This window comes from Panthera onca, chromosome B2, assembly GCF_046562875.1.
Source record: "Panthera onca isolate mPanOnc1 chromosome B2, mPanOnc1 haplotype 2, whole genome shotgun sequence".
NCBI classification, from domain to species: domain Eukaryota; kingdom Metazoa; phylum Chordata; class Mammalia; order Carnivora; family Felidae; genus Panthera; species Panthera onca.
The window spans coordinates 106,182,719-106,197,099 of NC_138343.1; the positions used below are offsets into that span (position 1 = coordinate 106,182,719).

Sequence of the window (14,381 nt, forward strand, 5' to 3'; positions counted from 1 at the left end):
ACAGGATTCCAGTTCAGTACTCTTAGTCCCCCTCTCTGTGATACGTAAGCCCTTCCATTTTGAGGACTATATACTTCATCATTGTGAGCGATACAGGAACCAAGTAATTTTGCAAACAAAAAAGAGATTAAAAAAAATGTTTTAGAAGACATAGACAGGAAACGTTAAGTACAGCACCATCGGAAACAGAATTCAGAAGCCTTGACCCCACATTCCGACGCTAGCCACTAAGAGGCACTCCTTCCCAGAAGAAGCAAAATATCAGTTATGGGGTGCGAAGCAGCAAGTTCATTTTCCACAAGACGATTTTTTACGTTTTATTTTATGTTTTAGCTATATGTTACCCAGTAATAAAGTCAGTTCGTACGGTGAAGAAAAACACCCTGTGTGAGTGATCAGTAGTATGCACCGGCCCCCTTGGTCCACGCACTGTGGGTACTCAGAGGCCCCAAGGAGACTGTCACATCCCCTCTCTTTCCTCTCCTCGCAGGACTGCTCTACGTTGGCTTTAGTGCCTGCATGTTCGGTCTGTATAGCTTCATGCCGGTCGTCATAAAGAAAACCAGTGCCACTTCCGTCAACCTCTCCCTGCTCACGGCAGATTTGTACAGTCTGTTCTGCGGATTGTTTCTCTTCCACTACAAGGTGAGTAGAGTCAGTGCTCCTCTGTGAAGACAACACTTGGTGGGACATAACCCATATAGGTGGGAATGCCCTGCTGTGGAACGCCCCGGTGTTGTGTAGGGAAGCAGGAGTGCAACTTCGTGTGCTAACCCCCCAGATACTCACCTTTCTACCAGGAGCCAGAGGCACCATTTTGTCACAAGAGACCAGTAACCACAGGCACTTGATGGTGAAAGATAAGAAACTGCCATGGAGGGAAGGGCTTTTGGAAAATGCGGGACAGTTTTTCTGACACCGTTCAACCCAGAAGCTACTCTTCTTCTAGCCTAAAGCTAGTAAGATTTGTACAGTTCCCAAACTATAACCACACAGTGGATTCTACCAAAGGCACTGGCAGGGTATGTTCTTATTGGAGAAAAGATAACAGTTCCTGCAATTTCTGTTTTGCAGATATTTTCATAGCAAGCTTGAGTGGAAAATGCTAATGCACTTGAAATATTGCTTCTTTACTGAAAGATTAGGGCTTGGACTAAATGAATGCAAAGAGATCTTTTGAAGCATTTGCAGTTAGTATATCAGCCCGAAGTAAAGAAGAAAGTATTCAGTCCAAACATGGCAGTCTTTTCAAATCCCAGATGACCAACCTGCTCACCCACAGCAGACAGGACTAATCAATTATGGGTCAGTGGAGTCAGATTCTATCTTTTAAACACTGCACTCACTTCAGACATTAACAGTTGATTGGGTCAGTGGGGACTCTGAACAGGGTGCAAAAGGACCAGTATGAAATATCCAGACAAACAAGACCAAACTAGGGCAGGCAAAAGAAGAGGCAGAAGAAAGAGATAATATACTCTGGTCGCTTCTAGTCAAGCGCCTCAGCAGTGATATTACAGCTAACATCGCTAGCACATGGGTGTGGCCCACTGATGGGCCATGTTGGTGGGCAGGGCATCTACAACCAGGTCAAACCACGTTTGGAGGTTCCCTAAGAAAGGCTGAGCTGGCAAGAGTATGAGATGACCATCTTGAGATGACGCTGGTCCCCAGCATCCCATATGGCCATGTTCCTGAAAGTCTCCTATCACCAGGGAGACTGGCTAACAATGCAGCTGAAGTGAATAATCAGAAATATTACTGGATGAGCCAAAGTCATAGCCAAGAAACAGACTAAGAAGGGCAGACGCGGGTGGAAAAAAGATTACAAACAAGGTTAGCCGAGAGGACCAGAAGCAGATCTGAAAGACAAGAGGTAGAGAAAATGGCCATGGCAGAAGACAGGGAAAGGGCTGCATCCCTGTTTTATAAGGAGCCCTGTGCCCAGTGTGGTGGCAAAAAAAATGACAGCCTTTATACATTGTTTGTAATTTGTTTTGTCTAGAAGGTACAATCTCTGTTTCCTGAGCACACACTGGTCCTCATGGGGGTAAAAGTAAAAGTCACAGCATATTCCTCCATTTCTCCCAGTCACAGTGTTGGGACGAGCAGTTCTCCTGAGATGCCCCCTCCACCACACCCAATTATTTTCCAGAGCCCTGGGGACCACCTAGCCACGGTCTTACCTGTTCAGCACAGTGGCCACCATTCTTCTTCTCTCCTCTGCTGTTAGGCATCCACAGCTAGTGCCTTCCCAAGTGCACTCTATCTTCCTCTCCCAGCATGTGTGTTGCTTCTTACTTGGGATGAGGAAGTTTGCTGGAGAGGAAGCCATGTAGTAAGCCTTCATCATGCCATCAGAAGGGAGGCTGTGTTATCTGAAAATTGAATTCTTGTGTTCACCAATTTGGAGGTGTGGTGGATGTTTTTATTTCTCAAAGCAATGTTTCACCATGTACATATATTTTGTTACTGTTTAACAGATACATTTCTTTCCCACGATTGGTTCAACACAATAGGTGTTTTCTCTGGTTAAAATTGATCCCTATTGTCTTTTTTTTTAAATTAAGCTTCCAGGGCACCTGGGTGGCTCAGTCAGTTGAGCATCCAACTTCAGCTCAGGTCATGATCTCGCAGTTTATGAGTTCGAGCCCCGCGTCGGGCACTGTGCTGACAGCTCAGATCCTGGAGCTGCTTCAGATCCTGTGTCTCCCTCTCTCTCTGCCCTTCCTCTACTCATGCTCTGTCTCTCTTTCTTTCTTTCTCTCTCTCTCTCTTTCAATAAATCTCTCTCTCTCTTTCAATAAATAAATAAATAAACATTAAAAATTTTTTAATTAGACTTTCACGATAATAATAGATTCACATGAAGTTTTAGAAATAATACAGAGAGATCCCCATTTCCCCTTCACCTAGTTTTCCCCATTGGTAACATCTCACAAAGCTGTAGCACAATATCCGAATATTAACACTGATGCATCAGCATACAGAACATTTTCATCCCCACAAGGGTGCTCATGTTACCCTTCACAAGCATGCCTACTTGCTTCTCCCCCACCCTTCAGAATGCTGCAAAACTTTGTGTTTATTCTCCATTTCTCTAAATTTGTCACTTCAAGGATGGTATGTAAATGGAATTAACCAGTAAGTAACCTTTTGGGTTTGACTTTTTTCACTCAGCATAATTCTCTAGAGATTCATCCAGATTGTTTCATATGTCAGTAGTCCATTCCTTTTTATTTCTGAGCACTTTTCCATGAGATAGATGTACCATGATTTATTTAACCATTCCCTCGGTGAAGGACATCTGGGTTTTTTTCTATTTAGGGCTATTATAAATAAAGCCGCTCTGAACATTCATATACAGATTCTCATGTGAACAGTTTTCATTGCTCTGCAATAAACAGCCAAGAGTCCTAGTTCAAGGCATATGGTCATAACATGTTTAATTTTATAAGATACTGCCAAACTGTTTTCCAGAGTGGTCTATTGGCTTTTATTACGAATACATGTTCATTGTGAGAAAGTCAAAAAATACAGATAAATGCAATTACAAATTAATACAACTTTATAGTATATATGTTTTTATAGTATATATGTACTTTATAGTTCATTTGTATTTCAATAAAATACGTTTTTATTTAATATGAAAAATATTTTATAAATTACATTTTTATTAAATGTAATTTATTAAATAAAATAAAATTTAATAAAATTTAATAAAAAACTACTTTGTTACATGCTTTATGTAAACTCAGCATGTATATATCCCCTTGTCATTCAATATCTATACATAATATGTATGTGAGTCTGAATGGGTGGTTCTCAACTCTGTCTATGCATTACAATCACTTGGAGAGAATATAAAACATAGTCATGCCCAGGTCCCACTCCAGAGAGTCTGATACTGTTTGGTCAGGAATGGGGCCTTTTCGAAGCTCTACAGGGGATTCATCACTTATCCTAATACACAACCAGAGTTGAGAATCACTCACAAGATTCTTTTAATGGATATATAGTATCCCATGTAACAGTTTTAGGTACCCAGGTTGTCTCGACCATGGCACTATTGACATGTTAGACCAGGAGATTCTTTGCTGGGCTAAGGGGGTGTGTCATGTGCATTATAGGATGTTTAATGGCGTCTCTGGTCTTTGCCCACTCAATGTCAATAGCGTCCCCCTGATAGTGGCAATCAAAAATGTCTCCATATGTTTATTGAGAACCATTGATTTAACAATCCTTAATTATTGAATTCGGGTGATACCTCTTTTGGGCTAATATAAATAATTTGGGGACTGAGCGTATACTAAATTTTTGCTCACATTGAATGTTTCAGTGTTCTTCTTTTTTTAAATCATTTTAAAATAAGTCTTATAATTGGTCCGTTTCATTTCTCTTTTGAAACAGAGATCTTTAAAATAGTTTGAGAATCCTATTGACCAATCAGGAGCCCTGCAAAGAGGCAGTATTTGCAAAGCCCTGTTATTATGGTAACCAATATTACAACACAGACAATGCTCTAGTCCTACTTCCCCTTCACTTGTATTGTACCTACAGTTGACTCCACACCTCTGAGTTCTTGAATAAATACTGCCTTGTACTGTTCTTTCCTTGTTTTATGAATGGAGTTTAATATCTGCAAAGAAATAAGTTGAATACTCAATTTAAATCTAGAAATAAAAACCTTTCCTTCTCCCCTTTTCTAAAAGAATCTCCCAAGCAGTGCTTGAATTTGCAGTCAAATAGACATTGTTTGGAAAATTCAGGACTTTTTCTCCCTGGCCCAGCTTGCCTGCCTCTGAAATTGGCCTTGGGTTTCCCCAGATGGGAGGCTTTCTAGAGCTAGGGAGAAGGGTGGGTCTGAATGGCTTGTCGGTTTCCCACTAGAGCCGGATGGGCCATCTCAGAAAATTGATTTTTAAATAATGCTTATTGGTGGTACTTTTATCATCGTAAGCAATTTATGGTTAATGCAAAAATCTTGGCAAATTTTGCAAAGTTCAAAAATGGTGATGTCATGTGATGGGTCATATTTCTGTGTGTGTGTGTGTGTGTGTGTGTGTGTGTGTTTAATTGAGTTATTTGGTTTTTTATCATTGATTATAATATTTCTTTATATATGCTGGGTAGTATATACACTTGTCAGATACATGATTTGTAAATATTTTCTCCCACTCTGTAGTTGTCTCTTCATTGTCTTGTTAGTGTACCTAGAATCATAAAAAGTTTAGTTTTGATGAAGTGCAATTTATCGATCTGGTTATACTTTTAAAAACATGAAAGGAACCAAGTCAATCCCACCATGGACCCCAGGCCACAAGTCTTCCCTGAGGGTCCCCAACAGTGCTCTTCTCCAGGGCTGCTCAGTTATGATTGCCAGTTGCCTCAAATCCCCTGTTCTGAGGGGATGGATGAAAGTCAGCCTAAGGAAGAGAAAATTCAGCTCAGGTGAGGGTGACTTCTAACTCTATAAAGAGTGTCGTGAGGAAGAGAGTTTAAGCCAGTAACCCTCAACCTTGGCTGCACATTGGAATCATCTAAAGAGTTTTAAAAATACTGATGCTTGGGTCCCCCCTCCCACTGATCCTGATTTATACAGTCTGCAGTACAGCCTGGGTATTAGATTTTTGAAGGCTCCCTAGATGATCCTCTGATGCAGCCAGAATCGAGAGCCCAGTACTTCAGACTGACTTTATGTGGCTGCAGCCACATAAAGTGGAACTAGGACCAAAGGGCGAAGATGATAAGATTATAGCTAAATAAAAAGAATCTTGTTAGCAATTAGCCATCTGAAAGTGGAAGGGACTGGCTTGGGAGTTACTTTCACTGGAGGAAGCCAGACACGACTGTGAGAGGGACAATGTGGAGGGGCCTCCCACTTCAGTACTGGCGATTGACCAGTGCCTTCCAAGATCTCACTTGGTTTCACTATAGTCTGCACTTACAGTTTATTCCCTCACTTAATCATGATGTCTTTACTCTAAATAACCTTCTGGTCTGGTTATAAATATCTGCAAGTTGCAAGGGGGTGGGGGGCTATTTGCTCACAGATGTTGCTTACCCAGGCAGAACTAAATGATTAAATGAACCACTCCTGCCCAACATTGATTATTTGCTTTTTCTTGCTTTCCACCTTTGGAAGAAATTCATTCCCTTCCCCACCCGTCAGTACACAGTCTGTACCTTCTCTCCCTCTTGTGCTGACTGCCATGCTGACTGGGCAATAAAGCCCCATGTCCCAGGGAAGCAAATGACCTAATTCTGAATTAGACTACCTGCATGGTATAGTGCTCTTGCAAACCCTAATTTTACAAGACTTTTGAGAAGTGGTTATATGTGTCTCTTCTTTGTTATCTGACAACATTATTGAATCCAGAACACTAAATCTATAGCAATCCATGGAAAGTACAGAAAATGAGCTTTATTGGGCCTCAGAGACCCCCATCACCAAACCCAGAAAGAGATGTACAATTTGATGGTGTGTTGGCTTTTCAGGGTTAGAGCTTGATCAGTTATGAATTCTATCCCCTTATACTTATTGTACAAACAGGACAGTTTTGAAATGGAAAGGATTAGATTTCTATGGCTGCTCTAACAAATTACCACATAGTGACTTAAACCAACACAGATTTATTATCTTACAGCATGGGAGGTCAGAAGTCTCATGGGGCTAAAGTTGTTAACAGAGTGTGTGGCTTCTGGAGGCTCTAGGGGAGAATCTGTTTCCTTGCCCTTCCCACCCTCTAGAGGCGGTCTGCAGTCCTTGGCTCATGGCCCCAAACTCTATCTGGAAAGGCAGCAGTATAGCATCTTCAAATCTGACCCTGGTGTGATCATATTGGGCCTGCCCAGATAATCCTTAATTTAATCACATCTGGGGAGTCCCTTTTACCACATAAAGTAACATACTCACAGCTTCCAGGGATCAGGATGTAAACACATTTGGGGGCCATCACTTCACTTGCCACAAGAGGACTATTAGTAATTACACCAAGATAAGTGAGGGTACATTGGTTCCAAGCCAGACCTGCTCGGACATAATGGCTGTGCTCTTTTAGAAGCTGCATCTGGTCGAAGAAGACACGTTCTCCACCTAGATAGACACTGCACTCTGTTGAATTTCCCAGCTGATTTTTAAAGTCGTTCTGGCTACCTGCTCTTATGTGACTTTAACAAAGAGAACACTCAGGCATGTGTGGAGAAAATGGATTAGGGCGGGAGGGCTACTGAACGTCTCCTGGGTGAAGAATGAATTCAGAAACACGGTATGTTTAGCAGACCACAGACTGCCAAGTCAAAGGAGCCTAGACTTAAAGTGTGGCTTCTTTTTACTCTTTAATTACTTTGGACCAGGTATTTATCCTTTCCCAACTTCAGGGTGATGATACCTGCCTTATGGAGTTTTTGAAGGGAGTAGATGGCTTATAAATGGCAACCATTTCTCTGATTAAATGTATGTCTCGGAATTAGTAATCCCTATCTCATTCCACTTTTAGGATACAACTTATTTTAAGATTTTGTAACAAGGTGTAGCTTTTAACAACATTTTGTGAGTTTTCTCTTATTCCTTGTTTGAAAAGGCAAAACTGGGTCTCATGATACAAATTTAGAAAATATTGTATCAGTCATTTTCCGCTGGATTCCTTGATTCCTTCATTGCTTACAATAGGATTTTTAGGTGATAGCCATAAATACAAAACATTCAGGTGCTATTAAAATAAAATGCCAATAAATTCTTTTACAGTATGCCATCATATGCTGAACATTCTTCAGGAAGATAGCAGCCAGTGTTGAATATGCAGAATATTCCTTTTTGCTTGACATTTACAATAGAAAATGGCTTACTTCACACATTTTGCGATTACCTTTTCAAGGTTTAATATTGCCACAGAATAGCTGTAATAAAGTTGAGAGTAATTGCATAAGTAGTGATTATTTTTTGTAGCTGCATCAAAATAAACATGAAACTGATAGAGAAGAAATGAACATTGTAAATTCTCTCTAAATTCCTTTTAACGCTCCCCCTTGGCCACTGGTCTATATGGTTCCCCACACTGAGCAGCCTGAAACCACAGGTGATCTTATTGGAAGAGTAACATTTTAGGAAAGCAAAGTCTCCATAAAACTTATATTCACACATCAGGGAAAATGTTTTTATCATCCAAATATGCACTACTAAAAAAAGGGGAGAGAGTAATTTCAGAATCACTTGTCCAAGAAGGCTACTTCAACTATTCTGGGTAATGTGATTCATGTGAATTTTTTAGAATTTCATCTGTATGTGTTCATTAGAAAACATTCTGCCTGTTTAGCCTCATCTTTATACCTGACTGATTTTTGTAATTGCTGTGAGTTGTTTTTGACAAGTAATCATAAAAGTTTCTTACATTGTCAACTGCCTATTCTAGCAATCCACATTACATCCTGTGAGGACAGGTGTAGAGTCCCATGATCCTTCCTGACCCATTCTGTCAGCCACTAAAAATTTCATCCCACATGTGCCAGTTTCTCTAACTGGTTTTGTTGTTCTTGTTGTTGTTGTTGTTGTTATAAGAGACTTGGCAAGAAAAGTTTAGTAACCTCGGATGTGGGTATAACTTAATAATATGTGATTATACACTGAATCTCAAAGAACTTCGTTCAGCAAATATTTATTTATTCTATGCCTGCTATGTGCCAGGCACTGTTTGGGTGCTTAACTTTTCATTTATAAATAAAGATGACAAGAACACTAAAAATCACCAAGTGGATTAATGCAAAGGCTGAGATTCCAAACCACTGAAACTTGAATAGACCAACAATCTCAAGCATCCTTAATATCTGAGTGCCAATGCCAGAGAGTTTGCAGAGGTTGCGTTAACAGTGGAATCTTTCATTAGCTGGGGATCAGGATCCAGAGCCAAGCAACTGTTGATCCTCTGTGGCGGTGAGCAATTTGAGTAATGCAACTGCCCTTGAGCAGCCAAGGCAGGCAGCCTCAGCCTGTGGCAGCCAGTGAGCATAACAGCAATAGTGCACAATCTTATAAAAATACCCTCAGAGGCAGCTTGTTGTATTTCCTTTGGTAAGTACGGCATCTTCAAAGGCTATGATTTTTAAGTGCATAATACTAATTATAAATGGGAGATTTTGATTTTTTTATTATTTTTTTTAATTTTAGAGAGAAAGAGTCTGAGCAGGGGAGAGGGGAAGAAGGGGAGAGAGAGAGAGAGAGAGAGAGAGAGAGAGAGAGAGAGAGAGAACCTTAAGCAGGCACCACACTCAGCACAGAGCCCGACACGGGGCTCGATCCCACCACCCACGGATCATGACCTGAGCCGGAATTAAGAGTGGGGTGCTCAACCGACTGAGCCACCCAGGTGCCCCTAAATGGGAGGTTTTAAATTAATGCTTACCTTTTATGACTCTTTTCATATTTTTTAAACTCTCACTGGTGAGTAAAGAATTGGAGAAATTGGCATCATTGAGGCCCCAAAGTATTTCACATGAAATACGGAGGTGATAGAGCAATGAATGTTTGAACTTGGTTTCCGCCTGCCTGAAAGCTCAGTACAGAGTCTTTTGAGAGCACCATCTTCCTAAATTAACTAGGGTAAGTGCTGCTAGCTTCTGCGGACAGGAGACAATGCTCCCCATGTAGCCATTCAGAAACCCAGACTCCTTCCATGTTGTGGCTCTGCCATCCTCTAGGGCGGGGATTAACAAAGTAGGATCTGCAAGCCAGCCCCTTGTTTTCATAAATACAGTTTTACTGGAGCACACTCGTGCCCATTTCTTTATATATTAACCATGGCTGCTCTTACCCTACAATGACAACTTTGAGTAGTTGTGACAGACACTGTGTGACCCACAAGCCTAAAATATTTACTATCTAGCCCTTTAAGAAAAAGTTTGCCAGCCCCTGGGCTAGGTTCTTAGAGTTTCTCTTGAGACAGCCTGGAGACTTTTATGGCTGTGTCTAGAGTAGTATACATAACCTCTTGCTCATTCTTTTGGCCAGAACTCAGTCACATGGCCACACCTAATCGCAAGGGAGGCTGGGAAATGTAGCTAAGCTGTTCATACAGGAAGGAAAGAATATAGGTTCAGTGAAGTAGCCAATCTCTGCCACATTAGCAATTCCCATTTACTAGAAATAGTGGAAGGATTAGACAAGTTGGGATAGATTGTGAGGCAGGTCCAGAACTGTAGCCAGAAGTCTGAATTCCTTTTACAAAAGTCTATTCATAAACTACACATCACAAATATTTTGAACTCACATTATCAGGACAAGCTGTAGGGAAAACAGAATGAGCTAGAAAGGTTGCAGAAGTTTCAAATGGAAAGGCTTGTGGTTGCACTGGAGCATAGCCAGGAAAAACCAGCTAGTTGTCTCCCAGGAGAATGCACGGGATGTGCTTGTCACTAGGTGCACAGTCCAGCCCCCTCCTACATACGCAGACACCTAATTTTGTCATCCAACCTGTATGTGTCCATCTTCCATTGTCTAGAAGATAAACGAGCCAAGCTCACAGAAGCCAGGCATCAGCTTGCTGAGATAAAGAACAAAGCTTGGCTCAAACCTAAAGGCTAAAGCAGAGCCACCCCTCCACACATCTTCAGGAGCTACCAAGACTAGTTTTCAACTCTGTAAGTGTTGAGAGTTTTTATGTACTCCCTTCTATGAAAGATAATACTGTCCCTCCCTCATTTCCTGACTTCTGTTGTACTGTTTTTATATTATCAATGATTTTAACAGTGCATTTTAATCAACATAATCTTTATGGGTTTTAAGCCATATTTCCATACTTAACTACATTTCCTATATATACCACCAGTCCCTGAAACGCAGGCTCTTGTTTTCTGCATTCTTTATTTTGCTTTATGTCTTAGATTTTATCACTACTGCTATTGTTAGGAAGCAGGGCTGCTATGTACGGTTGTACAGGCTGTCCACAGTGCTATTTGTCCATTTCTAGGAAATACTTTACAACAGATGCTAGTCAAGTGCCTTGAAGAAAGAAAAAGTTCACAGTCACTGGAAAAGTGCCATTGGGCTGGCAGTGCGTCTGTCAGGAAGTGTTCACAGGGACTTGAACAGTATCTCCCAAGTCTTTACTTCCTTGAAGACATTTCTTATATTTATTTATATTCAAAGGGTACTTTTCCTAAGTTACATTTTCTTTTTCTCAGAACTTTATAGTTATTGAGATTTGTTTAGTTTAGTTTTGTTTTGTTGAAAAACTGAGAACTATATCCAATCCTTTTCAGTCTTTTGAGTTACTGGATTTTATTGTTCAGTAGTTTGGGGGTTTCTCAAAAAAGGGCCTACAAGTGTCAGATCTCTGGGTTCTTTTTGTTTGAGAATGTCTCTGGTGTCTTTACACTTGCAGGTCAGCTTGGTCAGTGACCTGTCCCATTCCCAGGAGTACAGTTCCTTGGTGGCCTTGAACTGCCTCCCCCACCCCCACCACCCTCACTGCCCAGTTCTCCTCAGAGCCTCAGATAATGGTAGATTCCAAGGCTTCCCCATCCTGCCTCCTTGAGAATATGAGGAAGTAGGAAAGGGTGTTTGTTCCTGAGAATGTTTCCTTGACTTTTCCCTGAGTTTGCCTAATCGCCATTTAATCTATTCTTTCCAAATTAGAGAGATCTGAAAGTAAGTATATCCACCAAAATGTGAACACAAGGCCAAGGGCAGGTAGAATGGCAAAGTTGTTGCATGTCAGGCTCCAGAGTCAGACCACCTGGGTGTTAATTTCAGCTCGCTCTCTACCAAAGGGTCCCTAACTTTTTCATACTATAGTCCCCTTTGTTGGTCTGGTAAAGCTTAGGGATCCTTTTCACAACGTTTTCACATGTCTAAAATAAAATACTTGGCATTACAAAGCAGGCTGATTATATTAAAATAAAGTTAACAAAATATTTTTAAACGTGATGATATAGTAATATACAAATCACAGGATCTAGAAGCACGCCTAATAACTACTGTCATTTCAAAGCAGTGATGAGTGCAGGTCTGGAATGATCTGCAGCAGTCGACATGTGCTATGAAAATATATGTGATTTCTGTTGGCAAAAATTCTAAGGTACTGCCGATACCAGTGCGGCTCATTGCTTACATTTATAATGGAGAAATGTTAAATGACAGTTAGAGGTCAATGGAGATAAAAATGCAGGGTCTTTGTCTAGGTTTACAGCACCCCTGAATTCTATACAGGAACCCCGGACGCTAGCCAGTTATACAGCCTTGTGCAAAAGTTACTATACTTTCATCTCTAGTTCCTCCTTCAGCAAATGGGGGTGATAATAGTGGATGCTGTGTAACTGGCAGCATCAGAGTTCCCGGTACAGAAATGAGTATAGAAATGTAAATCACTCACTGCAGTGGCTGCCACAGTGAACACTCAGTAAATAATGCCATTATTAAGGATGGTAGACTTCTGAGGGCTTGTATTTTATGTTCTGCCCACTTTCAAGTGTTGCATAAATTACATAGTTGCTGAAACCATGTGCATACGTTATTTTTATAATCATAAAACGATAAAGTTGTTTCTATCCTGAAAATACATAAAGCTAGCAATACCCTCTAATAAAAAGGAGGTCTAAATACGAATCTCTGCCATTGCAAGATGCGCCAGAAGTGCGACCAGACACTGATCGGAAGGTTTCAAGGGGTTTATTCTCAGTTTTAATAGACAAGCATGAACACAAAGGGGAAGTGCTTCTTTGTGTCTGTTTTCCTCATTATTTTCACGTAGCAAAACTCTTCGCTCATTACATTGCCAAGGACTAACTTAGTCACATGCCGAGTCTCTTTCTCATTTAAATCGATTTGGGCTGTGGTTTTATTTTAAAAATAAATACATTGTAAACCATTCTGTGGAGCTTCATATTCAGGAAGGTAACTCAGTTGAGCTTGAATGTAAATTTGGTGCTTGGCTTTACGTCCAGTTCCTTCTCGATGCTGCATGGAACCCGGGCATTAGTGTGCAGAAGAGTAGCTGTGTGTAGTTGCTCTGTGGAGATCCGTCTCACAGAGAAAGCAGTTATTGATTGTACTGGTGTTTCCTTTGTATACTAACCAGTTCTACCTTTAGATAAAAGGACTGACCTTAAGTGAGAAGTAAGTACAAAGCTCCTGATGACAGAGTTCCCTTTCTGCTGGACCCTTGGTACAGCACCTAGCACAGCACCTGGTGCAGTATGTGTTCAGCAATTATTTATTCAGTGCAAGGCTTATCTCTACAAGAAACATTAAAGGTTAAACCTCACTTTTCTAGGCTGAACATTATCTAGGAATTTTCACATTAGAAGCAAAAAAGCTGTTGATCGATATGGACTCTTACATCTCCAGTGGATGCGACCAGCCGAAAAATAAAGAAAAAAATAGATCCCAAGATAGCAAGCCACTATTTTGATTCATTCTTTGATTGAATTGGTGGATTGTTTAGAGAATGTCTTCAGGTAACACGAAGCCTAGAAAACTGGTTCAGTGTCATAGTAACTATTACAGTATCGTGGGGGTGTGGAAGAATGGAGCTCGCAGCGGGGATTGAAAATTTGCAGAGAAATGTATTCTTTGTATAGGAAGAATCCTATGTAACATTCAGACATTCGTAAGTCATCCCACAGCGAAATTGTGAATTGAGTCATTATCACATACTATATTGCCATATCTATATTTATGTTGTTTACATGCACAGAGGTCAGCAAAGTGGTAAGAGATCAGATTATACATATTTCGGGCTCTGGAGGCCAGGCGGTCTCTGTCACAGCTACTCAACTGCCATGGACATGGCTACCTTCCAATAAAACTTTACAAAACCAGGCAGCTGCCAGATTTGTTGGTTTACTGACACCCGATGTAAACCATGACTGTCCTTGCAAACTTTTCACTAATCCTCAGCACCAGGAAACGGCCATCTCCTCTGAAAGGTGTGTCATTAATAAAGCTACTGAAAGCTGTACACAAAATGTTACAAATCTCTTTGCATTTCAAGTGTACAGACTTGCTTGTAAGGCTAATTGTAATAATTCTCCCTAGTTTTAGCATTAAGCGGTGCATGCGCCTTCTGTTTCAGTTCTTGGTGGCATCTAAGGCCATATCTGTTAGTTTTGTTACAGGGATACCCACGGCATGCATTCAGTCCAGGGAAATGTCTTCAGTTTATTGGTTTGTTATTTGCATTTTGCACAGAGGCATGAGTGGGGTGCCAGTGCAAACCTGTGGCCCTGAGCGAAGATGTGAAAGGGAAGGGATATTAAAGTCATCACTTACAGAGAAAGATGAAGCAAAGGCATCTGTAGACATGAAGCGCATTCCAAAAGTTTCATATATGTAATGTGCCTCAGAAGAACCGGCAATATCAGATAACAATAATATTATCGAGTTAACT

At 40.8% G+C, this 14,381-nt stretch overlaps 1 protein-coding gene and 1 long non-coding RNA gene across 3 annotated transcripts in view; one reads left to right on the forward strand and one right to left on the reverse strand.

Moving 5' to 3' along the window:
• The window catches only part of SLC35F1 (solute carrier family 35 member F1), a 415,217-nt gene that overhangs the window by 381,772 nt on the left and 19,064 nt on the right, over positions 1-14,381 (forward strand). The window contains exon 7 of the mRNA XM_060616508.3: positions 491-645. Coding sequence (XP_060472491.1) covers positions 491-645 — 155 coding nt within the window. The remainder of the gene's footprint in view (positions 1-490; positions 646-14,381) is intronic.
• LOC132667569 (uncharacterized) overlaps positions 1-14,381 on the reverse strand; it is a 54,527-nt gene that overhangs the window by 33,709 nt on the left and 6,437 nt on the right. The gene's annotated exons all lie outside the window — the stretch shown is intronic.